Raw genomic sequence first — 27,687 nt, 5'->3', positions numbered from 1 at the left:
CATAACCTTTGGTCTCATGAGATGAGGACCTGACTGACGACATTGAACGCCATATCCCGAAAAAATTTCCCCATGTCTTTTATACCCCGTTGACGATGACGACTGCACATAATCCCACCCCTTCACCTTCTCCTATGCATAGCCAAGTTCTGGTGTCTTGGGCGGATACAGAAACTCCAGATAGATGTGAATATACCCCTGATCATCAGGCGACCATTTCATTTTTACTTAATTTTTTTCATTTGCTCTCCAACTTTAGTAGAATAGGTCGTCACTAGGATGTGAGGTGGATAGTTGTATACTTCGAAGTGGATGAGTGAGAGATTACCGAATTGGGCAGCCACGTCTTGGCGCGCGACCTCCGAGTTGCCCACTCTTTCACTCTCCGTCCTTGTGCTCTCGGCCTTTTTCTTCTACACTCGCTTTTCCTGCCGTCCGATCTAATTTTCGCCTACTCTTTACCGCGTCTTCGGTTTGTAAGTGCCCGCGCAAATCAGCCCCTACCCAAGCCCCATCTGCGTACCTCCGCGGTCGCAAGCTACACGTGAACGCGCGCATTATGTCTACCGGCCTGTCGGGACATTTTTGAGCCTTCAGAATGCTATGTCATCAAGCAAGATGTCTGACTCGTCCGGCTTGATGCTGCGGTGTACATCACCAGAGCTGCCACGGCGTTCCGGCTTGAACAAGAAAATTGTGTGCGGAACATTGTCTGGGTTTATATTTTTTTTGGCTCGGTCTTGTCGTGAGCGATGCGCGGCATGCGCTGCTCGAGCACATCGACTGCCAGCCATTTGAGCCTCTAGCAACATCGTTCTTTTGCATATTGATCATGACAAGATACTGACGAGCTTCACTATGCAGACTTGAACGGGAACTCATCTACAAAAAGCGCCTCCCCATCACACCTGACTACGACTCCACGCTATCTACTGTGGCTATGGATGCCAAAGCAATCGAGGCCAAGGCCAAGGCCTTGACGAAGGCTGCGTCACAAAAGGAGACGGCAACGGTGATCCTGGGCATGCTGAAGGACCTGCAAAACGGTGTGCGGGCATCAGAGGATCTGTTGAGATCGACTCGCATCGGTATCATTGTCAACAAATTTAAGCAGCACTCGTCTAAGGAAGTCGCACAGCTGTCGGGCGAGATCGTCTCCAAATGGCGGAACGAAGTCAATAAGCAGAAGCAGGGTGGATCAGCCGCAAGCCGAGGATCCAGCGGATCTCCCCGGCCGGCGAACGGCACTGGCGCATCAACACCGGCGGGAGCGACACCATCTGATAAGGCATCGAAGCTGTCAGTCCCACCAGACAAGCGGACATGGAAGGCAGATGGTGTGGACGTCAACCAGCTCGGAAACGCCGTCCGTGATAGCTGCACGGGTTTGATGTACGATGGGCTGTGTTTGGGCTCGACAGAGTCGCCTAAGGTTGTGCTGGCAAAGGCGCGCGAAGTGGAAGCTGCTGCATACGACCACCTGGGTCCTGAGACCAAGCCGGAATACAAGCAGAAGATGCGCAGTCTGTTCCAGAACCTGAAGAATAAATCGAATGCCTTACTGCGAGTGCGCGTTGTTTCCGGCGAAATCACGGCGCACAAGTTTGTGCGTATGACTAGTGACGAGCTGCGCTCTGAAGAGCAGCGCGAGAAGGACGAGAAACTCAAAAAGCAGAACATGGACAATGCCATGGTTCCCCAGCAGGAGCGCAGTATCAGTACCAGTCTGCAGTGCGGAAAGTGCGGTCAGCGCAAGGTTACCTACACCGAGGCTCAGACTCGCAGTGCTGATGAACCGATGACTCTGTTCTGTACATGCATGAACTGCGGCAAGTCCTGGCGGCAGTGATCCTGCAATTTGGTGGTCTGGAAGGGGTGGCGAAGCTATGTATGATTTCAACAAGGATCCGGTGTTTTCTTTTACCTCATGCCTCTCCGGATCATACTCTGATTTGGTGTTTTTTGTTTTCAATGCTTTCATTTAGAAAGCCAGCACTGGAGTTATCCCCTTTTTCTTTTCTTTTCTTTTTTTTTTTTGGGCAAATGAGGATGTGCTTTTCTAATGGACCTCCCCAAAAGGGAAATCCATCCTCACGGAGAGCGAAGGTCGAGACTCGACCCTCCTCAAAAACTATGAAGGAATCTATCCTGGAGAAATCTAGGGACTTGACACAGAAGAAAAAAGAAAATAAACACACATTCAAAAAGAACCATTCTTATTTCCACGTCATTGTTATGTAATTCCCATCGTCGGCTCAACTTCGCACCTTGAAGTAATCCAGCATCCTTTGAACGAGTCTATTTTTCACACCAACTCACCTCCTACCGTGGCCATTTCCGTCAAAATGGCTCCTCGTAAATCCCTCATCGACGCAGTTCAATCCCTGTTGTCCGCCCTCACAACCCCGTCCACGCCAAAGTCAACCCTCCTCTCAACATTCACAACCAATCCACCTCCCCTATGTTTCGAACACGGCCTCCCCCAACTAGCCCCTTTCCTAGGCCGCTCTTTCACGGGCCAAGAAGGTATAAGCCACTACTTTGATCTACTATCCCAACACCTTAATATCCAAAACATGAACTTCGAACTCGACACTGCCTGGGTTGTCGACGAGGTCTCGATGACCGTTTGTCTACGCGGGAACGCAAAGTTCGTATGGAAATCTACCGACCAAGCGTGGGATGAAACGTTCATTTATCGCATTGTTGTTGCGGAGGATGCAGGCAAGGGCTTGAAGGTTCAGGAGTATAGGGTTTGGGCGGATACGGGGGCGGCGTATCTAGCTAGACTTGGACGGTTGGGGTTACTAGTGACTGTGGGTGAAATGGAGAATCCAGAGGGGGTGCATGTTACGGAGGATGTGGACGGGGCGAAGATGTGCGGGTAGCTGATTAGTGATGTTCTGTGAGGGGGAGGTTTGGACTTTGTATGGAAGTTATTGGTGATTGCCATAGTGGCGTCGGGGTTCAAGGAAACCAGGTCCAGGGTATATGGGAACAGGTGTGTGCAAGTCCGGTTATGCACTGTTTCTGACATGAACACCACTGCCACTGTCTATGCACAAGCAACGATACTAGGGATTCTTAAGCAGAAACAGTCTCCCAATCAATCCAATTCACATCCCCAAACTCACCCGTCTGATTCTGGAAAACTTTCTTCGGCTCACTATACGGCGCATAACCCTTCTTGTCCAAGACTGTCGTAACATTCCCATCCCGTCTCCCAGTCGCATTGAACCCGGGTCCATAAGTCTTATACTCCGCCATGAGCGTAATTCCCTTCTCATACCTCGCCACCCCACTGACAATCCAATCGATGTATCCACTCGCATCAATACTCCCGTCCTCATACGAGTCAGCGAAAATAGACCGATGCTGCGAATTCCACGGCCGGCCCAACGCACACGACCCCTTGATATCGGGCGCGATAGAGGAATTCGCCGCCTTCACTGTCGAATCGACAATGTAAACGCCATACTTATTCTCAAAGGTGGTGTTCGTTCCCTTCCACGCTGTGATTCCACCTCCGCAGCCTCGGAGAAGGACATCAGAGGACTGAATCCATGCGGTGCCAAAGCCATAGAGGAAATCGGTTTGGCCCGCGAGAATGGATTTGTAGAAGTAGGCATTTCCAAGCTTCCCGATGTAGACCGTGTCTTGATAGGAGTAGAATCCGCAGTGGTAGAATCCGCCGTTTGCGCGACTAAAGCTGAGGGCGTGTGCTGGGCCGTCGGTGTACTCGGCCCAGGTATTCGTAAAGTCGATGTTGTAGGCACGGAAGTCCTTATTACCAAACGGTGTATCATCGGGCACGGCGAAGCCGGTTGTTCCTGAGCCGGTGAGGCTTGCGTCGAGGGTAGGTGAGACTATGAGGACGCTAGAGTAGACGTTGTCGACGCTTTGGCCGGTTGAGTCTAGATTGGCAGCGGCCCAGGTGATAGTTACAGTGTTTTTGGTGGCATCGTCTGGAGAATTGGTTTGGCCTAGCAGGGTCAGAGGGCCAGGGCGGGTTACGTTGAGTTGTTCTTTGTAAGTGCCCGAGAGGATGAGGATCGTGTGAGAGGATGTGTCATGGGGAAGAGAGTTGATAGCGCTTTGGACTGTCGAGTAGTCTGCACGATGGTCGGTTGCTGAGACGATGATTGTTCCAGGTGGACAATGGGTGCCGCTCAATTGGCATTGGGACCGGGAGATGTGGGATACTGCTGCGGAGTCTGCGCTGAGGATGTGCCAGCAACAGGCTAGGAGGATGGAGAGTAGGCGGAGCATGCTAGCATTGATGGTAAGACCGGTCTAGTCTCCTCGTGTCTTTGAAACATGAGCATGACGAGATGTGAATTGAGCAGCTTATTATAGTCGGAAGAGAAGTAGAGTAGTTCCTTGAATGAGATTTGCCTTGACGGAAAATCTTCCATTTCATCGTCCCAATTGAGTCGTTACAGCCGAGATCGGTGCAGGGTAGAATGGCATTGTTCAAGTATGACCTCCGCATCCCCACGAAACTGGAGTTGTGAGAAGCTTATTCTCCCCCCGCATGGTGGGAAATTGGCTAGGGAAAGATGGGCGAGGAAATGGGGGGCCGGAGAATTGAGCTTCCACCTGTTAGATGCGCGGTAGACTCAGGACGCGGGGTGAAGTACAGGGGTAAGGTGGAGATGAATTTGAATTCTTTGAAGGAAAACAGACACCCCAGTCAGATTCCAATTGAAGACACGAGGTGTGGAATGCTAGAAGGTTTACAATGAGCGCAATGAGTTTTTGATTAGATTAGAATCCCTTGAACATTTCGAAACCACTATTAACGACATACATACTCGTAGAGAAAGAAAACTTGACTCTATCGACTCGAAAGCAAATGAAGACAAGGGGTAAATGAAACAAGCAAGTCTATGGTACGGGAGAAAGGAAAGCGAAAAAAGACCCCAGGTGGAGGGCCTTTTTAAGTTTTCCCACGGTATGCATGTCCAGAGAGATGGTGCAAGCAACACATTTGCGTGGTAGAATATGAGCAAGGGGGATCAAAAATAAAATAAGGAAAATTAATTTGAACATCGGTCCAGTATCGAGTTCAGAAAATTAGCCCATCAAGGGAATAAGGCAATGTTCCGGAGAAACATTTACTCGTCCTCCTCGATCTCCTCAGCGCGAGCACCGAGAGTGTAGCGGGACTTGCCCTCCTTGTCGGTCTCGAGCTCAATGGCGAGCTTGGAGAGGTGAGCGATCATGTTCTCGATCTGGGTGTCAGCCTTGGAGCGGGTCTTGCGGCCAAGGTTGTCAAGAGCCGGGATGATGGTCAAGATGTAGTAGACCACGGCAATGATGACGGTAACACCGATGGAGTAGGCCCAGATGACAACGACGGTGACAATGTCAACATCGCCGTGGATAGAGAAGCCAGGGCCGGCGGGATCGTAGGGGTGAGTCTGGGCGAAGTCACCGGACAACCAGCCGAAGACACAGAACAGCGTAGCCAGAACATCGACAACGAAGATGGCGATGACCAGCTGCCACGAGGGCCAGGTCTTACCACCACGGGTAACGAAGATGAGCCAGTTCTCAGTAAGAGCAACCTCAAGGAAGAGAATCTCCTGGGGAGAACCGAAGTTCTGGATGATACCACCGTTCTCGAGGAAGAGGGTACCACGGATGATCCAGGTAGCGGCAGCGAGCAGAACACCGAGAACGACGGAGATGACCCAAATCTTGGGCAACTGCCACTCGACGGGGCGGGCCTCGAAGTGAGCGTTATCGTAAGCGACGGCAATGGTGGCAAGATCAGCGAACAGGGCGATGAAGACAATCAGGTCGGAGCGGATGGTCTCGTCGATGATGATCATGGAGGTAACAAGGTAGATCTCAAGGTGAAGACACAGGGCAATACGATACTGAATGTAAGCCTTCATACGCTGGAAAATCTGGCGGGCAAGCTTGATGGCATCGACAATGGTGGAGAGACCGGGGGCAAGGAAGACAATATCGGCGGCAGCCTGGGCAGCCTCAGTGGAACCCTCGACAGCGATACCACAGTCAGCCTTCTTCAGGGAGGGAGCGTCGTTGACACCGTCACCAGTCATGGCAGTCAAGTGACCACGCTGCTGGAGCATCTCGACGACCTGGTACTTGTGCTCAGGGAAGACCTCAGCGAAACCGTCAGCCTTCTCGACAAGGTCGTGCTGGGCGGAACCAGCGAGACCACCGTGGATCAGGCGCTCAGAGTCGTAAACCTTGGTACCAAGGGCAAGCATCTTGCAAGTCTCCTTGGCAATAGCGATGGCGTCACCAGTAAGCATCTTAACGGACAGACCGAGAACCTGGGCCTCAGCAATGGTGTGGGCAGTATCCTCACGGGGGGGGATCGAACATGGGGTACATGCCCAGAAGCTGCCAGGGCTCGCCCTCCTTCTGGACGGCGACACCAAGGGAACGGAAACCACGGCGAGCGAACTCAGTAGCCTTGTCACGGTACATCTGAGCCTCCTCCTTGGAGCACTCGGACATGTTCAGAATAGCCTTGGGGGCACCCTTGGCGCAGACGTAGCGGACACCATCGCAGGTACAGATGGTGGTAATACGCTTGGAGACGGGGTCGAAAGGAGTGTACTTCTCGGTAATCCAGTTGCGAGAGAGAATTTCACGGGCCTTGGGGTAGCGGCGCAGGGTAAGGATAGTGACCTTGTCGATGGGGTCAAGGTTCTTGACGTTGTGGGAAGAAGCGATAGCGGCAACGGCCATCATCCAGTTGACATCAACACCCTCGGCGACGTAGGGCTCACGGATAGACAGCTGGTTGGCAGTGAGGGTACCGGTCTTGTCAGAGCAAAGAATGTCGACACCAGCGAGGGACTCGATCGCGGTGAGCTTCTGGACGATAGCCTTCTGCTCGGCGAGGTAGGCAGCACCGACAGCGAGGGTGGTGGTGGTAACGACGGGAAGACCGACGGGGACACCGATAATGAGCAGAATCAGGGTGTAGTGGAGCAAGTTGTTGTCAGAGCCCTCGGGGGTAGCGATCCTCAAGTGACGGAAGAAACCACCGATCCAGGCCGCGAGAATCCAGAACATGACGAGAACGAGCAGGGTGGTACCAATGTTGTCCATGACAGCCTTGAAGTGACCGGAATCCTTGGCACCCTGGACGAGAGCAGCAGTCTTACCGACGAAAGACTGGCGGGCAGTAGCAGTGACGATACCGTAGGCCTTGCCACGCTTGCAACCGGTGGTGTAGTAACAGGTATCGGCCATGTACTTGTCGACGGCGAGGGACTCACCAGTGATGGCGGACTGATCGCAAGCAATCAGAGAGACACCCTGGTGGGCCTCACGAGCATCATCCTCATCATCGTCCTCGGCCTTCTCCTTAAGAGTGTCGTCGTTGACGTTGACGAGGTACTCCTTGTAGGTGTCGAACATCTCAGGCTTCTCGTAGTCACAGATCAGACGAACATCAGCGGGGATGACAGTGCCCTCCTCAACGACGACAATGTCACCAGTGACAAGTTCACGGGCAAGGATTTCCTCCTCCTGACCGTTACGGACAACAATAGCACGCATAGCAATATCACCCTTGAGGGAAGCGACGACATCGGCAGCCTGCTTCTCCTGGTACCAACCGACGAGAGCGTTAAGCGCAAGAATACCACAGATAACACCGAGATCAATCCAGTCACGCAGACCAGCAGCGAGCAGAACAGCGAGTTCCATAACTGAAAGGAATCATGACGCGTTAGCATTGGATCGAGAACGCGTCGAGCGAGAGATGCGTTCAAAAAAAAACTCACCATACAGAATGGGACCACGGAAGTAACCGATGAACTGAACGAAGAAGTTGGTCTTCTCAGTCACCAGCTCGTTCCAACCACACTTCTTGCGACGGGGCTCGATGTCGCTGGAGTTCAGACCAGAGCGGAGGTCGGTCTCGAGCCACTCGTCGGGGGCCTGCCAGCCATCCTCGACACCATCACCCTTGGCACCCCAGAACTTCCAGAAAGGCTTCTTGGCGCCCTTCTCGCTGAGAGCAGCACCAGAAGAGGTTGAGCCACGGCGGCCATCGCGAGCAGTCGAGATGTAGCGGTTCAGGGCGGAGTACTCGTCGAGGTTGCCGCCATCAGCAGCGTCGTTCTCGCGGTGACGGTCACCATTTTCGACATCGGGGGCATAGGAGATCCTCCGCTCCGCCATTTGCGTAGTGGATTGGGTAGTTGATGCCATTTTGGCTCGTTAAGCCTTCGGTAACCCAATGATATGAGCTGCAAACACACCAATACACGAATGCACTTATGGCGTGAGACGGAAGCTTCCTATGAAGAAAAGAAGGAAAGAGAGAGAATGTGGGTGTGAGGGAGTGGACGACTTTATAATACGGGGGTCGGGTGGGCAAGGTGAGAGACTGTGGATATGGGCGAGTGAGGTAAATAGATTTTTTCCTTTTTTATTTTTGCCAAAAGAAGGTTACGAAAGTAGGAAAGTAGGAAATGATGGAAATTAGGGGGGTCCGGAAAAAAATACAACTAAAAAATGAAAAATAAAAATCCAGTGAATCCCGTGTTTGGGATAGCATGGTAGAGTGCATGTCGTTGCTGGGGAAGATACAGTAGGCGTGGGTGCGAGGTACCATCTCAAAAGTATCCACCTAGATGTTTTTGGTATTTTTGGTGGTATTTTCTTTTTTTTTCGAATTTTCCAAGCCTTATTCCTTATTTTTCCTTTTTGCCCCTTGCCCTACCAAGCTACGACTCCAACGCGCTAGGGGGGGAACTAGCCGAGAGCAGCCACTGAGACGTCTTAGGTACGGTCCAAGTGGGGAAGAAGGTACCATATTGGGCTTAGAGAAGAAAATTTCAAAAATACAGCGACCGGCAGCAGAGTGCCGAGCGGCCTCCACAGAGCTACCTTCACGCGTATCGTACTGCTTTTCTAGCCTCGCCGAGTGCGGTGCCCCAGCTGCTCCCAGCTTGACTATGCGCGATTTTCAGTCTGGAGTAATTTCTTTGCCCCGAGACCCAGCTTCCCTCAGGGCAAATGCAACGAGACTACGTCGAGAGACTACTGTATTTGTTTTTTTACTCTAACCTCAAAGTTATGCGACGGAGAATTTGTCTGGAATTTGTGTGTCCTAGAATGCTTCATGGCCCTTGCAGGAGCATGTTGTTTGACACAGTCGGATAGCCCGAGATCTGTCTCTTTCCCCCCTGTACCAAAGGGTAGCCCATGACGGCGAAACTCAATTCAGAGGAATTTCTTTCCAACCTCACTTCCCTACTTTTACACGCCGCTCAAACCGAATATCCCAGATAGTTACAGTATCTTGTTATTGTCATTGTCAGTGCCAGTGCCATTGCCAATACCAAGATCAATAGCAAGGGGCACCGCAAGCAGCCAAGACAACCCCCAAACTATGAGCTATGTACGAACTCTGGCATATTTACCCCCCGAAGCAGGTAAATTACCATCATGACATAAAGAGAGACCAAGGTGCAAATTATCGGCACGGCCTCCCACGCTTACCTCCACCGCCCTCGCGCAAGCTGCCCCCTTCGTCCTCCGTATCTCACCAACCACGGTCGATCGTTACCCACCTGGCCCTCGTGGAGTCCCCAGAAGCGTCATTTAATTCGGCGGTCTCTATTCGCCTTTGCGCCCGGCCAACTCCATCCGCTAGAGCAATCTAGTCTTGTGGGCCGCGGGCCTATCATCGGCCGAGTCCCGCCCCTCTGATGATTTCATCGCTCAGAGCTGATCGGCGTCGACTCAGTCACCCAATTCCGTAGACGAGGGGGCCACACTGAGGGTGATACTCACCATTGATTGTTGGCGTCACGATGGTCACTTTCCGTGAGATTCGGGGTTTGCTTTACTACATTCCGTTCATCTTACTTCATGGTGCCGAGCACCCGCTCCCTCGTGAGGTATTTGGCAGTCATTGGAAATGAGATATGACGGGCACCACGTAGCTCAACTCGGATCGTCTGATGTGCGCGAGCCTACTGTAAACAGGGTATAATCCCGGCTTTGCGAGGCAAGCTTTTTCGCCGGACTGCGCGGATGTCTGCCAGTGCGAACCTTCTATCGATCTTCCCAAGATGTACTTTGTCTGGGCTGCCATTGGCCGTTACGATCATCCGGCATCACCTCGACCCAAGGAAGAACGAAGCCTGCACCCCGGGTTCGCAGGATGTCTTCCCCGAACCATGACCGTGTAGTGTTCATCTCTTCCCGGTTGCTCGAGCCATCCTTGATACTGTCCAGCACTCTACGTATGTCTTGGTCTACCCGAGTTAGAATCCCTACCGGCGCGTTCCGCGGCTGACGTCCCGTCCTGGAGAACCAATTGCAGACACCTCGCAACTCAAATCATGAGAGAGGGGCCGAGGCCGTCAATCTTCGTCGAGATGGGTATAGAGGGCTAGAGAGGGCCAGACAGCGAGCGCGCCTGGGTAATCTACCTGCAGTAGGTCGAGTTGCCGTATCCACGGTCTACATTCTGAGCTGAGACTCTCCGAGATCTCCCCTTCATCTCCAGCTATCAGCCATCAGCTATCACAGCTAACCCCATCAGGAGGAATTAGTGAATCATTGGGGGGCCAACCTCGTTCGGGAAACCGACCGCTTCGGTATGCGTGTGGGCCAAATCAAATGCGGCTGGGAAGCGGGAAGGGCAGAAACTTGCGACGCGACGGCGTTGCGCTGTGTCCTCCGGCAGCCCCGTGCGAGGGTCGATGATGTGAGTTATGATCAATTCCGGGGGATTCTCGCCGTTTGAGTGCTGCCCACGTCAGCCAAGCCCTTTTACGCGATCATGAGGTGGGTGAGTGCGACGATTCTCTCGAGACAAAGTACGAGTTTTTTTTTTTGGCTTCGCCGTCCTTCCGTCCAGGACTATCTAGATACATATCATAGGTCGCAAAGGTACTTCTGTGTCGTGGTGGAACAGGAACAGGGTCTATGAGATCGGTCGTGGTGGAGAGTCTTCTATCCATTCACAGAGCCAGATGGTTTTGAATTGGCGCACTCATCGACTTGAGAGAGGGACCCCACGCGCGACCCGTGGAACCTCGTAGCTTTGTCCCACAAGGCAGACTGTCGCGGATGTGTAGCAAGTAGATTATGATGGCTGGATATGTCGAGTTGCAACCACAATGCTACAACTCGCACATTCCCCTGGATTTACATATCCTGGTAGTATTACATCTGTGGAGGTAAAGTCGACGGCAATCGGCAATGATTTTCGTGTCCATGCGCATGTGTGCTCGACAGTGCGTCACCGTCACTGCGAAAGCTCACGTGTGTACAGACCGGGATCCGATGCTTTCAGCCTTTGGGATCGCGCCGCTGACATAGTGAAAGGATTTGGGACACGGCGATTCCCCAGACCTCCCTAAATCCAGTATGAAAATGCCTCATGATAAATTGGGCCCAGGCCAGTTGCCACGCCGTAAGAGAAACTTCATAGAAAGCCCGTTGCCACCCGCGAACAATCGGTGTAGCCGCCGAACATGATCGAGGTCGGAGAAAGTGCGAGCTTCAGGGTGGGCTCACCGGCACCCAATCCGCATAGACGCTGCGGAGTATGTTTTAGGAAGTGGTGGAGCCAAGAGCTGTGCGTGTACAGATGAGCTCGGTTGTTCGAGACGTTTTCTAGAAGCCTTCGAGGGACAGCTGTTCCATGGATAAGCCGCAGCTGGGTCCTTCTTTTACGATACTGTGAAACGAAAAAACTTGGACTCGAAAATCCTGGTCGTTCTCGCTCTCGCCCTTGAGCATGCAGGGCAAAATTTGGGAATCGGCACTCTTGTCACAGATCCTAGGGAAGATAAGAGCGAAACTCTCACGTCATAAGCAGGTCATCACGCCGCTTTCGCTTTTCCCTTTTCGCACTTGTCCTACTATGCCACTCCAGGAACACGCCCCGTGATCATTCATTACCGGTATCTCACCATACGGGCTGTTCCCTATTGCGGTCTGGAAGGAATGAAACTCCCCGTTCGGGTATAGTCACGATGCGCCCCTACGGCCAATCAAGTGTCCCAAAAACAGATGACTAACACAAACCTGCTTTTTTTTTCCTCCGTTCCTTTCTTTTGCCCATCGGGTGAAGTAGGTATCGCGCCAATACCTTCTCTTTGCATCCAAAAACACACAAAGACACTCTCTATACCACGAAACCTTCCCCGAACTTAATTGACCCCGAATTGACTCTCTAACAAAGCAGCCCTCACCTCCTCCAGAATCCCCCACCCCCCCCTCCCTGTGGGCAGAAACAGATGGAAGCCACACAGTCTACACCCAAAAGAGCCACCCTAGGTATTCTTGGCTCACACGCAGCCGTGTACCTACAGTAGCGGGATGGATCATCAGCCCATGTCCAGCAATCACAGCCGGCACAGAGAGGGCAGGTATGGGTCTCATCTGAGCCAAACCCTCACCGGTGGGCCCGAGGAGTAATCGTGACTGGAGCCCCACTAGGCGATCGCCCTGCCAAATCGTAGCTCTACTTTACCCGCGTATCACAGTCCGCTTTGCCGTTGAGAGCTCCATGAGGCATTTTTGTGTCGCGCAGCTTATGGGCTTTTGTCCTGCACTATCCCAACTACGAGGATAGCGTAATCCAGGGCGCCCATGTCCCGCGGAGAAGATTAAACCGTTGTTGTCAAATCTCCATACGGACGCCTCGCGAAAAGGAAAACGCGTCGTCTCTTGTACCTGTCATCTTTTGTTCGTACTGTCATACCTCCTCTTTAGTTCGTACTGTCATACCTGTACGAGTACGTACCACGGTTTCACCCACCGTCACCTTATTCGATTAGTCTATTGATTCGACCGTCCCACGCTAATCTTAACTCTGTCCACAACCTCTGGTTCGCCAAGCGATCTCAGCGTCCCATGTTCGGGTTTCCACCCCCCCCCCCCACCCCAGTTTAGACCGGATTCTCCATGGGCAGAACATGGAGCGATGAGGAGAAAGTCGGGGTTTTCGGTGGCCGAGCTAGGATGGAATTTATGCAATTCCCGCGCCTGCAGGCAAGCTTTAAACTTTTTGACTTGCCCGTCTAACTCCGTTGTGCACGATGCACGATGCATAATGCAAGGAGATGAACGTGGTTAGTGGTGGTCGTGGTTGGAGCGGGAGCATCGGTGTAAATGGAGGGCGAGGGAAAAAAGCCTCATCACGAGTTTTCACCATACTATTTTGTGCTATTATGGGACGTTTGGTTGAGGCTTTTTTTTTCATGCATTGTGTATCAATTGTCTGCGTCACTTTTCCGTGGGGGACTTTTTGTTCGGTGTTTCTGGCAAAGAGGGGCCATGGCCCTTGAGTACGACTCAACTCGATCCATTGTCTTCTGAGTAGTTGATATGCACTCTGGCACTGGAAACTACCGTCGTTCGTCTCTACGGAAACCATTCCCGGGCGTTATTGTTGTCTGTGCTTTTTCTGGTTTCTTTTTTTTTTCTTTGATTTTTTCTGGCCTCGGGATTGATTGGCACTATTGCCTCCATGGCTGGAATGGTCAGTGTCCGACTGGAACCAATATGTGCGCCTCGGCAGGTTTTTTCTCGGCGTTAGAATTTCTCTTTGATCTCGGCTTGTCGGTCGGGTTTCCGTAATCCAAAAAGGCCGACGCGGTAACGCGGGTGTCGGCACGAAAGTCTGTGACATGTCATAGCAGTCCCTGTTTTTGTGATTTACGTTGTTCGTGCGTGGCCTTGGAACCGTGGATTCTGGTTCGGGCCATCTGTCGCATGCCACTCTCCATTGAGAGATTAAGACGGGTTCCTGAAAATTTTGTTATCGGACCCACCAGTGTGTCAGACGAAATAGTAATTTGGCTAATCAGCCCTACACGGCTAAATTGCGCGGGTACCTGAAGTCTTTCAATTGCCGGCAACAGCTGTTTTTGTGTCTACTTGAGTGGTGTGTGGCTCTGTCTTCTTGGCTGTAGCCCTCTGGTCTGTATACTGTACCGACGAACCCTTGCGACGATCAACAAGAGCAACAAAGTTGCCCAGCCTCTGCCCCCGTAAGCCTAAGCACGATCTTACTTTCATCAATTTGCTTGATCTGGCATAAAGTTAAGGATTATGCCTGACTCGGACGGTACTCGGACTTTTTCTCCTTCTAGCCAGTACTCAGCGTATACGTACTTGACAGCCTCGAGGAGACAAATGGGGGAGATGGGTAAACTTAGACACACGGCTTGGAGCCCCTATCGACCAGATCTCAAGCTCCGCTATGAAAAGGACCAGGAACAAGAATACTATGATGACATCTTACATAAGAAGGAATGACACAAGCTACACTCGCGACGCGTCTCGCTCCAAAACAACGGCCACATGTTGTGACCCTGTCCGGCCCATGATCGACAGGAGAAGTCGAGCTTACATTCCCCACACACTCGACGCGATGTTCATAAGGGGCATCGGGTGAACTCTGTCCTGCTGTGCGTGCACTCAGTAGCGCATATCACTTATTCAAAATAATGCGGGATCGCTGAGAAACCGGCTTCGGGACCTGGAGCGTTACGTTGGGGGTTCCTGGGTGCCTCTCGTTATAGCAGGTATGTTATGCAGCGACAGAGTAAGGTCATTTCTGGGTTCGTGCGAACAGAGCCGCGATGTTCAGATCGTCGCGTGTCTGATGCAGGGTTCCTCGTCCGTTCAGGTAGGTGTTCCGAATGAGAGCCTGATGTGCCTGATGCACGGTCGTTATGGCTATTGACGCGTGCTCTTGGAGTTGTTTTTGTTTCTCTTGTTGTATCGTTTGTAATAGCATGACACATTGGGCGGTTTGTACACGAGACGATTTCGGGGAGACTTCGGACACGGCCTGATGGGCGGCCGACTAAGTTAATCATCGGTGTTTTACGAATGGCCGATGATCCTGGTGCTCCAGCCAGGTCGTGATGCAGACGATGACGGTCTCAACAGCTTGTGTTACTATTCAAGGACTTCCTTCTTCTGGGCTCCAATATACTGTACCGTGCTTTGCAGAGGCTGGTGGCTGTGGACTCGGTCTTTGATACTATTCTTGCCTCCGGGAATGCAAACTAACAGTTGTTCGTATGATTTGGCTTTGGCCCTGCGGTCAGAGTCGGCAGCATCGCCAAGCACGACAGGGGTGTCCTCAGAAGGGTCCTGGGGATCTGCTGTGGAGATCGGATCAATGCAGACTGGGGAGTCTAAGGATCCTAAATATGACACCAATGCATGAATTGTGTAAACAATCAGATACGTTTCCCTTCTGGAGCAATGCCTCGTGCCGGGGAATGAGATATTGCCTCTCGAGCCCATTCAAACGTCCAGCGGACTGCATCGATGAAACGGACTCCGGTTCCACAGACTCTTGGCCAGCGGAACCGAGAAGCCTCTCGGTATTGAGTAAAAAAACAAAACAAAAGGTGGGGGGATATCATCAAAGTTTGTTCTAATTACATTTCTCCAGGTCCTGGGAAACTCTCATCCCAAATAAACAATGACGTGGCTTGGCGGTTCCAAACCGAGTCAAGCTTGAACGATAAACTCCAATATACGTGTGAGGTTTGAAGTTATCGACCGTGTATGAAACAATCCCTCCGAGTCCCAAAAATCAATTCGAATTTTGTTCTGGGCACATCACTCTTGGCGCCAACGCCGAGCGAGACGATCCTTGTCTGCGATCTTCTTTGCAGCTGTCCAGCATTGGTTAGCGGTACACCGGAAAAGTAAATGTACAATGCAGTGACACTCTGATCCCTTGATCGCCGGCTCCTGTTCTTGGCCTCGCCAAGAACTACGCCGTGCATCTCTCTCTCTCGCATTATCGTCTTGGCATGAGTTGCTCGGCAAACCCCCTTTCTTCCCCCTTTCCCCATGACGCTGTAGACTTTGAGCGCGCTTCAACACTGCCTTTGGTGATCTCAGTCTCCGCGGGGTGAGTGGGGGAGTTCAGGAGGGGGAGCAAGGGCGATTGCAATTATGTCCGCTGGGCTCGCTGCTAATCGCTCTTAGCAGGGGGCTGTACACTGTGCCCGACAGCGTCATGTCTGGTGTCCATTGGTCGGAAAACGCCAGGTAGAAGCGGGTTCCGGTCGGTAATCTACTTGTGAAGGTGCTCAACTGTGATTGTTCTTTGAAGGCAATGGACAGCTTCTGGGCTCTTGATGAGGTCTTCTGCTGTGGTAGCTCCAGAGGTCTTGGCTGCGTAACATTATACTATGGAATGGTCAGAAGATGGTCATTCTGTTGACGGACCGTTCCACAGTATTCGACTTGTATCTGCCGGGCGTGGGTGTAGTGTGGTGTTTGCTAGACGTTGTGTATTTTGCACCTACACGTGAAGTTGATGTAATTGGTACCTCTCAAACGTGCCCACCTGCCGGCAAACATGGAAACACTACGAGAGGACACTTTAAATTGGTAAAAATCACTTCAAGTCCTAAAGCGGTCAATTGCTCGATATTTGTACGTGTCATATATAGTTTCGGCAAACTATGGTTTCGAAGAGCTTCCGGGCCAATAGTCCTTGGGCTTCAAGCAATCACTCTGCAGACCTGTTTAGAATAAGCGTTTTGAGCTAGGCAATTGGCCTTCTGACTCTATAGTCGTAGCTCATTTGTAATCGAATATATGCTTACAGAGGCAGTGACCATGTATATGTTTCAAGGTATCAAGATTCCTTTGGGATGACATATAAACCCACATCAACAATGAATTTCGCCCAACACCATAAACACCTACACCAAGCCCAGATTGCTTTTTTGGACTCTTTACATTATCTCATTAGACTCACACAAATCAAACACCACTTCAGAATGCTTCCCCAAAACTGCCCAAAATCCAACAACTGAGACAACATCCAACAAAGCTCTAGAACTCCAGTATGCCATTGCGGCGACCCGATCGCACGGAAGAAGAATGCAGCAAGGGACACTTCCATCAGGTGATCTGGATCTAAACTTTCTAACCCGAACCACCAAATATGCAGATCAACGGTTTAATGATGCCACTCACCCCTTGGAGATAACGCCCAAGTTGCTCCAAGCGACCCGAGGTATGTTTCACCTCGAGGAGCACTCTGCATGACTCCACGTGGAGAGCATAAAATCTAGAACCGCCTCTGCAAGGAACACGAGACAGATGTCGTGACAGACCAGACCCCGATGCAACCTCCCTAGAAGGTAATTTTGAGGCCCACCGTGCATGGGACCAACGTTCCCGGCATGGCTTTTTCAATTGCGAATTTCGATCGCCAGCCTGAGCAGTGGCCTGGCATTAGTACGGCAGGGTCCAGGCGTTTTAGGTCAGAGACTGTGTTGTTGATTTGAGCTTCTTCACTCATGGCGAGGTGGAAGCCGCCGACTACGGCGTGAAGGAGAGTCCTGGGACTGACGAGATCGACGGCGTGTTTTGTCGTGTTGACTACACCAGCATGACTACAGCCAGTGAAGACGACGAGGCCTTTGTCTAAAAGGTTTCAGCGTTCGGTCTCGTTGAGATAAAGGTGGGGTAGACTTACCCTTCAAGTTGACTGCGAGGAAGCGCTCGTCCGCGATGACTTCGTCCGAGTACCAGTCCTTCTCCTCGGGATCAAACCGAACTGCATTACGGAGTCCAACTTCGTATGGTGTTACCCGTGGAATCTCGCCTGAGATCAGGAACATGTCATCGAGAACGAGGTGGGCATCACTTCGTTTGTCCACTGTGGCGCCAGCACTGGACAGCTCTTCAAAGGTAGGATCGGCCTCGAGGGAAATGATAAGCTCCGGCAGAGCGATACCCCGATAGACGGGCCGATCTGGATGCACGTCCACGACGAGCTCGTCAGAGATGCCCTGGGTTTGTTTGGCTTCCTTGATCATTCGAATAGCTTTGCCAAGACCACCTGAAATCAGTCAGAGCATGCACATTGGCTATTTGATGCAGTGTGAATTGCAGCGAAACTGACCTGAATGGTCTCGATGCCAATGCGACAATTGGATCACTTCGACAGACGCGAGATCCGGCCGGAGTCGCTTCACGTTTCTCTCCCAAATGTCTTCTTCCGGGCCGGCATCGAAGAGAACGGAATGCTTTTTATCGCCCTTGGTAGCTGTCTACATCGCCAGCATCCATGAGCAAAGTCCATGCACGGTACAAGCTCTCTATCTTACCACGAGGATGGACAGGCCATGCGCAGAGCAGCAAATGTCCTCCATGCGTACCTCTCGGTAAGCACCGCCGCGATCAGTAGGAACATGCCCCGCACTCATGGCGATAGTGACCAGGTTCCCAGAGAGTTCCACCGTCTCTGGAGCTGGCAAGGACAGGGGGTCCAGCTCATTGTCAATAATGACCATTGCTTCGAGTGAGTCCACTTCTTGGAGGTCGAAATGTTCCATGGCGGAGTCGATAGGTTTCAAAGCTTGGGCACAGTCTTGTTCTTTCTAGCTGCCAGCTTTGGAGCATGTAAGTGTAATGTATGAGTTATTTCGCTGGAGAGCTCCAGCGGTGGCGCCTCTCGAAAGGAAGATACTAGTTCGGGGTTGGGTCTCGGCGACTGACGGTCAGGATCAGGATGAGGGGAACTATAAAAGAGAAAACGGCTGACGTGAGACGGCGCGAGGTTCTGGAGCGTGCATCGAACACAAAGCTCTTCAACAACTGAACAGGGAATAAACATATCCAAAAGAAATGCACCGGAAAGTTCCAAGCCGGTGGAGTCCATCTTCAACTCCGCACTCCACTTTGCCTTTCAGGGTTCGCGGGGTTCGAAGCTCTTTTTCCCAACTCACCCAACCTTGACTGGAACTGATACGAGTTAAGGTCCCCTGATTCCCGCAACATTCACGTCAGGTTTGGCATCGTCCATCGGTCGTCTTTTTTCGTGATGCGCCTTTCGACCGACCACCTCTTCCTCCTCCTCCTCGTCCTTACCCCCGTCGCAGCCATCGGACCGACATGCTTTAAAGTCGTCGCAGCCCTAGTCGGTCGACCAGGCCATCTCTTCAAAAAATTCCAGACTGAAATCTGTGAACGTGGATGTCAGCCAACCATCCCCCACTGGGACCTGTGGACTCGGAACAACTCGTTTGTGCCCGCCGTGCGCAGCCTCATGAAGCGCATGGATGTTCCTCACCAAGAAGATGCGCTGTTGAAGATGGGCGACGACGTCGCGACCATCATCAAAGAACGCTGCGCTCCACTGCTACATGGGCGACACATTTGCTCAGACCCGGAGACGCTGGCCGAGTTTGGTAACTGCTTGAAGGCCAATTTTGTGAAAGCCTCGATTAAAAACCTCCCCGTCCTTCTTCCAATGGCGTCTGAGGCCGGATGTAAGGAGCAATATCAGTTCCTTCAGGGTGATGAGCTATGGGAGGTGACGATTCCGAATAACATGAGGGAATATGCGAGCGTGTGTGATACATTGGCACCTCCAAACCACGAGGAACTGTGATTTATATCTTCCATCTTCAATGGTGTCTATCCCGGAATATAGTGTACATTGTAAATTCATGTTCGTGTAAAATTAAAACACCAAGACGGCGATAGCATTCGTCCGACGCCGGTCCACACCACGGATGACGACAGCCCGGAGTCTTCGCACCCTCGCTTTATCTCCGCAACCGTCTCCTTTCTAAACAGAGAGCTCTCTCACACACAGTTTCCCCTAAGGAATCAGTCCACATTGCGCCATGTGCTGATACCCATCGAGTCCTGGATTAACCATGTCGCACGCGACACTCCTCCGACCGCTGCGGCCCTCCGCAAATCGATGCCTCTGGCGCCCTCTATCTCGCCGAGGTGCGCACACGAGGGAGTTCCAGCCCTTCCTGCCTCCATCACCGAGCTCGCTAGGCAAACCAACCGCCGCAAAGACATACACTCGTACCCGCAAATGGCTGCGACGACTATTCTACGTCTCGGTCGCCACGGGCATCATCTACGGCATCGACTCACAGTTCTACGCCTCATCGCTCACCCGAACGGCCCGCACATTCTCCCTCGGTCTGATCGTCGCATTGGACTATAAAATCAATTTCCGCCCGCATCCTCCCCTCGCGAGCTCCATTACAGCTTTGCACGCCCGCAATGCTGAGCGCTTATCGGATCTTCTACGTCATAATGGTGGACTGTACTTGAAGATGGGCCAGGCTATCGCCATGCAGTCGGCTATTCTGCCCCCTGAATTCCAGCAGATGTTCTCGCGCATGTTTGATGATGCACCGCAGAATGATTGGAAGGACGTCGAAAAGACCATTCGTGAAGACTTTGGGAAGTCGCCGGAAGAGGTCTTTGGCGTCTCATTCTCTGGTGAGCCTGGCAAGGGTGTCATGGAGCGCAGGGCACGTGCCAGTGCCAGTGTTGCGCAGGTTCATTGGGCCCGTCTACCGGATGGACGGGAAGTTGCTATCAAGATTCAGAAACATGAGATTGAGCAGCAGTTGAGTTGGGATCTTTGGGCATTCAAGTGAGTCTCATTGACGCCGCGCACAGACGAGAGGAACATAGACTAACAGATGGGTCTAGAGTCGTCACCTTCATCTACAGTAAGCTCTTCGATATTCCTTTCAACACTTTGGTCCCATACATCAGCGAGCGGTTGTCCTTGGAGACCGATTTCGAAAACGAAGCTACCAATTCGGAAACAATGGCCCAACTGGTCGCCGGTGAACCTCGCCTGCGTGACCGTGTGTACATACCGAAAGTCTACCGCGAACTCAGCTCTCGACGAGTCATGACGGCCGAGTGGATCGAAGGCGTACGCCTCTGGGACAAAGACGCCATCACACGAACGTGGCGTGGCGGCTGGCGGCAAGGAAGTCCAGGGTGCCATGGAACACCCTTAGATCCTCCAGCAGCGAAGAACGCACCCGGCGACCAAGACCCTCTATTACGGGCCAAGCCCAAGCGAAACCACTGGAAGGGCCAGGACAACCGCGGCGGGCTGGGCCTGTCACTCAAGGACGTGATGACAACCATGGTAGACCTCTTCTCCGCTCAGATGTTCCTCTGGGGATGGGTCCATTGCGATCCCCACCCAGGTAACATATTCATCCGACGCAAGCCCTCTGGCAAGCCTGAGCTCGTCCTCATCGATCACGGCCTGTACATCCACATGGAGCCCAGCTTCCGGCATAAGTACGCGCGCTTCTGGAAAGCCCTCCTCGCGTTTGATAATGCTACACTTACTGAGATCGTTAAGAGTTGGGGCGTCAACAACGCTGATATGTTCGCCTCTGCTACTCTCCTGCGCCCCTACCGTGGCGGTGATATGTCGACTCAGCGCCACCTCCAAGGTTTGAGCAAGCGCGAGCTCCAAGAACGTCACTACGAGATGCAGCAGGCAGCTCGCAAAGCTATCCGCGAGATTCTAGGTGATGGGACAAAGTGGCCACAAGAGCTGATATTCATCGGCCGCAACCTCCGCATCGTCCAAGGGAACAACCAGTTCCTCGGCTCGCCAGTCAACCGAGTCAAGATCACAGGCATATGGGCTTCGCGCGCGCTCGCCGAGTCCCCCGACCTACCATTATCAGAGAAGATCCGCAACCTAGGACGCCACGTCATCTTCCGTATCGTCCTGGTGACCAGTGATATCTGGTTCTATTGGACCAAGTTACGACAATTCTTCCATCTTGGCGGTGGGATGGAAGACGATATCGAGGCCCAGATGCAGAGCATGGCAAAGGACATGGGCGTTGAGTTGAACCACAATGTTTTTGAGGGCTAGATCTGCCTATCTACACACCCTCTATGACTGGCCTTGAGTGAAAATCTCCTATCTTCATCTACATCTCCTCACTTCTATTGAATCAGGCTAGGATTTTCAACACCCGCCATGATCGACTGCAGGCCTTTCACAAGCGTCATAATGGCAAAAGAAAGGAGTTGATGACATTTTGTATGATACAACTTGCTATTTAGAGCATAGAGGCTTGATACTTCTCCCATCATCGTTCTTAAAATCGTTCTCTGCCTGCTTCTAACTCTGTCACAATGAACGTAGTCTCTCGTCACTTCGTATTCACAGTAATATACAAATAAGATAACTCTCTCTACGGCGTCTATCCCCAAAAATCCAAGAAGCAGAAATATTTTGGGGCCGTCAATGACGTTCTGATGATAGATCCCACCTACAATCATTCTGGAAATCATTGGTGAAACTCACATCCCTCCAATGGGCTTGAACAAGCTACCGTCTTCAGGTCTTTGAATTGAGCTGATTACCTACGTGGTCGATTTCAAGTTCGAGGGCTTTAGAATACAACGAGGCATGGATAACCAACAGGAAATTGTTGAAATATAGACGCCCGTGTTCTTGATTCCGAAGAACCCCTTTTCGATATGGTGGCCTGATACCGCATGATCATGTTGAGTTTCTTCACAAGATTTACAGCGACGACAGAGCGCTGCATGCCGCCAACATTGCTGCCCGAGGAGGACGAGGAGAAGATTGACAGAAGTACAATGTAGAATATAAACACACAAAGAGCCACAACTCAATTGCCATCTTCCGCACCATCTCCAATCGACACGCTGGTTGCGCAATGCTTATGTGGAGATCAAATTGCCTAAAGTACAAGATACATGCTTTGAAACATAAGACAAAGCCGTCAGAAATGCGAAAAAAAAATTCACAAAAATATACAAATGCAAAGTCGTGTATGTGCATAAAGGCATTAGACCCGGCAAAGAACATGAAACGAGTGACTCGAACTAGTCGAAAATGACGGTCAAAAATGACAGGGTATCATAACATGCGCGTTCAATTCGCTAGTAATGCATCGGCGTCCATTCTTGTCCCGGGTATGCAGTTGGGGACATAATGATCTCCTCACTGGAGTCGTCATTGGTAATTGCGAGCTCGACTGGCTCGGCAGACTCATTGAGCGTGCGGGCTGAGCTATCACGATGTGGATGATTTGATAGCACAGAGACGCCTGAGACAGTGATGTTCTTGGGTGGGATTCTCTCGACTGTATTGGCATACTCGGGTCGATCTGCTGTTTCCTTGCGGGATTTGACGCCAAGACTGGGAAAGAGACCTGGCTGGGCTTGCAATTCAACTGGCTCGCGAGATCCCTCCTCTTTCTGGGACTGCCGAGCTTCCTCGGCATGAAGCTCTTGCGACTCTCGCCCATCGGACATATGCAAACGAGGAGACTGACCCATATTCAGATTGAGATCTGAGGGGGCGATAGGGGACAGGGGCGGAATTTCCATTAAAGGCTGGCTCTTCACTCGAGTATGTCTAGTGGACGATGGAACATCTTCGGACATCGAAGAATAGAAGCGATTCGAAAGTAAAGCATCAGGTGGAAGAGTGGGCTGTAGAGACAGGCTAGCGCGGCGAGCATCGCGTGGCACATCTACTCCTTCTTCCATTGACAGAGGCTCAAGAGCCGGCATCGCGGGAAGCTCTTTGTCTGTGACGGGCCACTTGGTATGAAGATGGCCATTGTGTCCGTTGGTGGGAAATGTTGGTTGACCTTTGGACTCGGGGCTTTTGGTGTTGGGTTGAATGCCGTCATCCTTCCTGATAATCGAAGACTGGGGCTCCCGGGAACGGTTGAATAAACCCTAGGTATTATTAGCGACGAGTCTATGATCTTGACCGAGAGGCACATACACTGATCCGACCAAAGTTGAGTTTGCGCTTGCCTCCTTCAGGAAGATCCTGAAGATTTCCTTGATTGTTGTCGTGACGGATAGTGAGAAGATCACCTACCGAGGCACGCCGTCGTCTTCCGAAACTCTTCAGCTTCTCCATTTTTGAATCCCCGTTCTGCGCAGGAGCATCTGAACCAGTGCCACGAGAGAGATCGTTCGCGGGAGTCGCTGGGCGACTCTGGCTCTGCCGGCCCCAGCTGCCAAAGCTCAACATGCTGCTTCTGGTTCCCGGAGAGTACCTAACTTCGTTTCTCAAAGGACTTTGCACTCCTGGAGCAGAGGGTGGTAGTCCGCTGATGGACTTGCGCTTTGATTCAAGAACCTCTGCTGAGCTTGGTGGTCTCGGTATCTGCGCGAAGCTTGAAATGTCTTCCTCAAGGGGCAATGAAGATTCGGTTGAATTGGCCTCACGCAAAGGTTTCTCGTACACAGGATCATCTGTTTCCCGAATCGTCTCCTGGATTGGGGATGGCGGTGTGTCCAGCTCTCCTTCAGAGGAAGTGCGAGGTTGCCTCTCATCTACGCCGAGGGTCGAGATGGACTGCTGGCGTTGACCTTGGCTTAGCCGCGGTACCAGCGAGGCGTCCTTCAATGACGCGTCTTTCGAAGGGAGATGTTGAGACGGCAGGCCTTTTGGAGGAGAGTCCTTTGGTGGAGTCAAGGGCTCGACATCCTCATCGAATACCGGCCGAATCGACGGAGTCATAGGCCGGGAAATATCCATACTAGGTTGGTTCTTTGCCCCCGACACGTCGATCGAGATTCGGCCATTTGCTTTCTGGCTAGGAAGAACCGGCGGGATCCTGTCTTCGTAGAACGCTCTATCCGCACCAGTGGCCAACTGACTTCCTGAGATATCACCCCCAGACTCAGCCTTTAACAACCGCCCCGAATACTTAGTAGTGGACTCTTCAGGACCGGCGTTAGTCGGAGAAAGACCAAAAGCAGCAATCATTTCCTGCTCAAAGTCATTGGCAAAGTCGGATTTGCCAATGAACCCGCCACTCTTGCGCTTTTCCACGTCGGAGGGCGCGGTTTTCGGAGTCTCTGAAGAACCAACACCGAACGTATTTCGCAGAAAGTCCATTGACCGGCGCCTTTTGAACCCCTTATTTGCACGCTCTCTCTCGGCCGAACCTGCCTGCGAAGACTCTTTCACATCAGGACGGTCCGTGAAGGTCTCAGTTCGGCTTTTGAAGATGCGAAGGTTCCCAATATCAAGAGACCTCCGCAAGGAAGAGCTGCCTTGATCATCCGTGGCCTCTGAAGGTACCGAGGGCTGGAATTGGCCCGACTTGCGTCGTCCTTCATTTGTCGATTGACCCTACAACATTACCAACATCAGAAAAAGCACAAAAGGGGACAGGGACGAGGAAAGAAGAAATCAGATGCATCAATCGTGTTGCATTCTAGTCTCCAATGCTGAAGCGATGGGAAATTACATCGTGGTATCCAGGAAACAAACAAACAAAGAAGCAGAATGCGGGAAACACCGCCTGATGACCTTCCAGCGCGCCTTTTCGAGGGACTCCCATATATCGGGTGAGGGAAATCATGTATCTACCTTGTCTCCGCTAGGTCGGAACTTGCTCTTGCCCTTGGCAAACAATCCCTTGGCGGCCTCACCCGCCTTGCCACCAAAAGATCCCGCGGTATGAAGGAGATCCTTCCCACTCTGCGCGACATTTTGCCTGTTCACAATGGTTCCAATATGGCCAGAAGGGCGCCGTGCGTGGCCGGCGATGGCCGGCGCGCTCTCATCTCGGGCAGTGAGGTTACCTAAAGACCCCAATTTTGGGAACTTGCTTCGAGCCGGCGATGTCCGCGGGAAATCGGCCGACAAGCTCTGGGTTGACTGGATTAGACCGGCATGCTCCGGATGGTCATGGACAGTAAGCTCGAGCCAATGAGTCAGACCGGTGTCAAGGCCGGCGAATTGGTCCCTCGTCTGGTCGAAAGCCCGAATTCGGGCTTGCGGAGTCGTCAACGCGAGAATTTCGCGGAAGCCCTGAAGTTTCGACTCATTAATATCTGAAACCCCAGAGTTTGCAGCCAAAACCTCAGCCTCGGGCTGCAGACTGTCTCTTGGCCCGGCAATTTGGGGTGGCGGAGGGCTTCTGTCAGCCGTGGGAAGGACAATTGCTAGCCTAGGCTTTTCGGTGCGTTGATTGTCCGAGCCAGAAACTTCGCCTTCCGTCAACGGCGGTTCTCTCGACAGACCTTCTGGAGCCGGCAGATCAGAGCTATCAGAAATAGGCTCGGGCTCCTGTATGGCAAGTGCTGCGTTCAATGGCGGAGGGGAAGTATAGCCACCGGGTATTTGCGGCGTAGGAGTTTCCCCATCGGATGATTCCCATGAGAATCGCCTTGCCAGTTTCGGTTTATTTGGAGGAGCATCTTCGCTGGGAGTTTCAGCAGTAGCATATGGATTTTGAGGAGCGAGTGGATTCGACTCAGAAGCGAGAGGTCTGGGAGCAGTATCAAGAGTAGAGATGGATTGAGGAGTCCCATCCCAGAATTTCTCGTACTGATGCGGAATAGACTCCTCCTGAGCACTCTGAGACTGAGGCTGCTCCTCCGGCTCTTGAGAGTTCTCTCGGCTCAAGGAACGCATAATTTCTTCCCGCAGCTTATCATGGTCGGCATCTTCCGGTGAGTTTCCTGCAACAATCGTAGGGATCTCCCCGCGATACCCCTCGGAAGCAGTGCTACCAATTTTGAGAGGTGCGACGAAATCCTTGTCTACCGGATTAAGAGGCGAAATACTAGTCTGAGACTGATCGTAATTCTGGTTCGGAGAGACTGCCGAGATTTCTCCATGGCCTGACTTAGGAGGATCCTGATCCATGACCACAGGTAGCTTCGAGGGGCTGTTATCCCGACTGGGAAGGCTCATATCCCGTCGGTGACCAGCCTTGAAGTAATCGCCGGCGTGCTGCGTTGAAGCACCCGTAGGAGTGTTGGACTCCGCAGGATCTTCGTGGATCGTAGGGGTTTTGTCGTCTTGATACGTCCGGTTGCTCATGATGGGGCTGATGACAGAAGTCCCATCGCTGTTGGAACGTCCCACACTGCCAGCAGTGGTGGAACTTGGGGTTTCAGGAACATCAAAAGCTTGATGGACCACTGACGTGAACCCTTCGGAAGACGCTTGGGAGGGATTGTGGTGCAAGGCGGACTGCTGTGACTCGGGAGTAGTCTCTTGTTGCGAGATCGGATCACCACCACTTAAAAACTCGGTGCCAAAGGAAGATATGCGTTTCACCTCTGGTAAACCCATTGCAGAGATATCGCGAGTTGCTGTCGAGGATTCACTGACAGGTACAGGTGTCTGCGCCGAAGGGCCCACAATTGGACCTAACGAGGCCGCAGCCTGACGTCCGGAATCGACCGAAGGCCTCTCTTCGCGCATGCGCTTGTAAAGGTCAACAGGTCTAACGAACGGCAAAGCTTTATCACCGCCACAGGAGTCAGCCCTGGCCTCGGCCGAGGGGCTTGCTCGCGACTCATCGGTTCCAAATCCAAGTCCGGACAAGCGCCTGGAGCTCAACTCCGACGAACTACCGGTCCTATGGGTAGCATAAGGTGGCTGAGGAGGGATGGGCAGCTCCTCTTCCTCCTCATCATCCTCGTCGCCCCAATCGCCACCGTCGTATGAATATTGCTTTGCTTCGACCCAACGTCTTGTCTTTGCCCGATTGACATTCGTCTGAAAGGAGATAGGATTGCCTCCTCCGCTGGGTGGCGAGAGAGGACTGTTCGCGTTGGGTGGAGAAGGGCTAAAGAATGTTTAGTGCATGTGTGAGGAGGTACAGACAAAGTGCGCATGGCATTAACTCACAGGTGCTGCGCCGCGCGGCCATGCCACTGAGGATTATTATGGTCCGCCATGAGAATTGTAGAGTGTAGTGTCAAAGTATCGAATTAATCTGGGCAAGGAGCATTGATTGCTGCCTGACTAACGAGACAGGTGACGCTGCGCGGCCGTAGTAAGAAGCAGCACAAGCATGCGACAGCCGAAAAACGACGGCGACTGCCTGCAGATAGTTCCCTGTGCTT

General features: G+C 52.1%; 10 protein-coding genes across 10 annotated transcripts; 4 read left to right on the top strand and 6 right to left on the bottom strand.

The window, feature by feature from the left end:
- Window positions 1-940: 940 nt before the first annotated feature.
- On the top strand, window positions 941-1,849 carry N7477_006962 (transcription elongation factor DST1; the record flags this gene model as incomplete). The annotated part of the gene is made up of 1 exon (XM_056968625.1): window positions 941-1,849. The coding sequence occupies one exon, from the start codon at window positions 941-943 to the stop codon at window positions 1,847-1,849; it is 909 nt and encodes a 302-aa protein (XP_056821421.1).
- Window positions 1,850-2,345: 496 nt separating this feature from the next.
- Window positions 2,346-2,888, top strand: N7477_006961 (uncharacterized protein; the record flags this gene model as incomplete). Its single annotated transcript, XM_056968624.1, has 1 exon — window positions 2,346-2,888. One exon carries the CDS (start codon window positions 2,346-2,348, stop codon window positions 2,886-2,888), a length of 543 nt encoding a protein of 180 aa, XP_056821420.1.
- Window positions 2,889-3,084: 196 nt separating this feature from the next.
- Window positions 3,085-4,269, bottom strand: N7477_006960 (putative pectin methylesterase; the record flags this gene model as incomplete). Its single annotated transcript, XM_056968623.1, has 1 exon — window positions 3,085-4,269. One exon carries the CDS (start codon window positions 4,267-4,269, stop codon window positions 3,085-3,087), a length of 1,185 nt encoding a protein of 394 aa, XP_056821419.1.
- Window positions 4,270-5,117: 848 nt separating this feature from the next.
- On the bottom strand, window positions 5,118-6,290 carry N7477_006959 (uncharacterized protein; the record flags this gene model as incomplete). Its single annotated transcript, XM_056968622.1, has 1 exon — window positions 5,118-6,290. The coding sequence occupies one exon, from the start codon at window positions 6,288-6,290 to the stop codon at window positions 5,118-5,120; it is 1,173 nt and encodes a 390-aa protein (XP_056821418.1).
- A 52-nt stretch (window positions 6,291-6,342) lies between these two features.
- Window positions 6,343-8,178, bottom strand: N7477_006958 (Plasma membrane ATPase; the record flags this gene model as incomplete). The annotated part of the gene is made up of 2 exons (XM_056968621.1): window positions 6,343-7,703; window positions 7,779-8,178. 2 exons carry the CDS (start codon window positions 8,176-8,178, stop codon window positions 6,343-6,345), a joined length of 1,761 nt encoding a protein of 586 aa, XP_056821417.1.
- Window positions 8,179-14,934: 6,756 nt separating this feature from the next.
- Window positions 14,935-15,310, bottom strand: N7477_006957 (uncharacterized protein; the record flags this gene model as incomplete). The annotated part of the gene is made up of 2 exons (XM_056968620.1): window positions 14,935-15,132; window positions 15,230-15,310. 2 exons carry the CDS (start codon window positions 15,308-15,310, stop codon window positions 14,935-14,937), a joined length of 279 nt encoding a protein of 92 aa, XP_056821416.1.
- A 1,836-nt stretch (window positions 15,311-17,146) lies between these two features.
- On the bottom strand, window positions 17,147-18,353 carry N7477_006956 (MBL fold metallo-hydrolase; the record flags this gene model as incomplete). The annotated part of the gene is made up of 4 exons (XM_056968619.1): window positions 17,147-17,439; window positions 17,492-17,857; window positions 17,921-18,068; window positions 18,126-18,353. The coding sequence occupies 4 exons, from the start codon at window positions 18,351-18,353 to the stop codon at window positions 17,147-17,149; spliced, it is 1,035 nt and encodes a 344-aa protein (XP_056821415.1).
- Window positions 18,354-18,841: 488 nt separating this feature from the next.
- On the top strand, window positions 18,842-19,411 carry N7477_006955 (uncharacterized protein; the record flags this gene model as incomplete). Its single annotated transcript, XM_056968618.1, has 1 exon — window positions 18,842-19,411. The coding sequence occupies one exon, from the start codon at window positions 18,842-18,844 to the stop codon at window positions 19,409-19,411; it is 570 nt and encodes a 189-aa protein (XP_056821414.1).
- A 271-nt stretch (window positions 19,412-19,682) lies between these two features.
- On the top strand, window positions 19,683-21,688 carry N7477_006954 (ABC1 kinase family protein; the record flags this gene model as incomplete). Its single annotated transcript, XM_056968617.1, has 2 exons — window positions 19,683-20,425; window positions 20,485-21,688. 2 exons carry the CDS (start codon window positions 19,683-19,685, stop codon window positions 21,686-21,688), a joined length of 1,947 nt encoding a protein of 648 aa, XP_056821413.1.
- A 1,043-nt stretch (window positions 21,689-22,731) lies between these two features.
- N7477_006953 (uncharacterized protein) lies at window positions 22,732-27,519 on the bottom strand (the record flags this gene model as incomplete). The annotated part of the gene is made up of 4 exons (XM_056968616.1): window positions 22,732-23,538; window positions 23,588-24,952; window positions 25,193-27,407; window positions 27,470-27,519. The coding sequence occupies 4 exons, from the start codon at window positions 27,517-27,519 to the stop codon at window positions 22,732-22,734; spliced, it is 4,437 nt and encodes a 1,478-aa protein (XP_056821412.1).
- Between the last annotated feature and the right edge of the window lie 168 nt (window positions 27,520-27,687).

The sequence above is a fragment of the Penicillium maclennaniae genome (assembly GCF_028827695.1).
Source record: "Penicillium maclennaniae strain IBT 15551 chromosome Unknown utg000006l:1.0-2513246.0:1.0-2515036.0, whole genome shotgun sequence".
Lineage (NCBI taxonomy): Eukaryota > Fungi > Ascomycota > Eurotiomycetes > Eurotiales > Aspergillaceae > Penicillium > Penicillium maclennaniae.
This window is presented reverse-complemented; position numbering and strand designations above follow the sequence as displayed.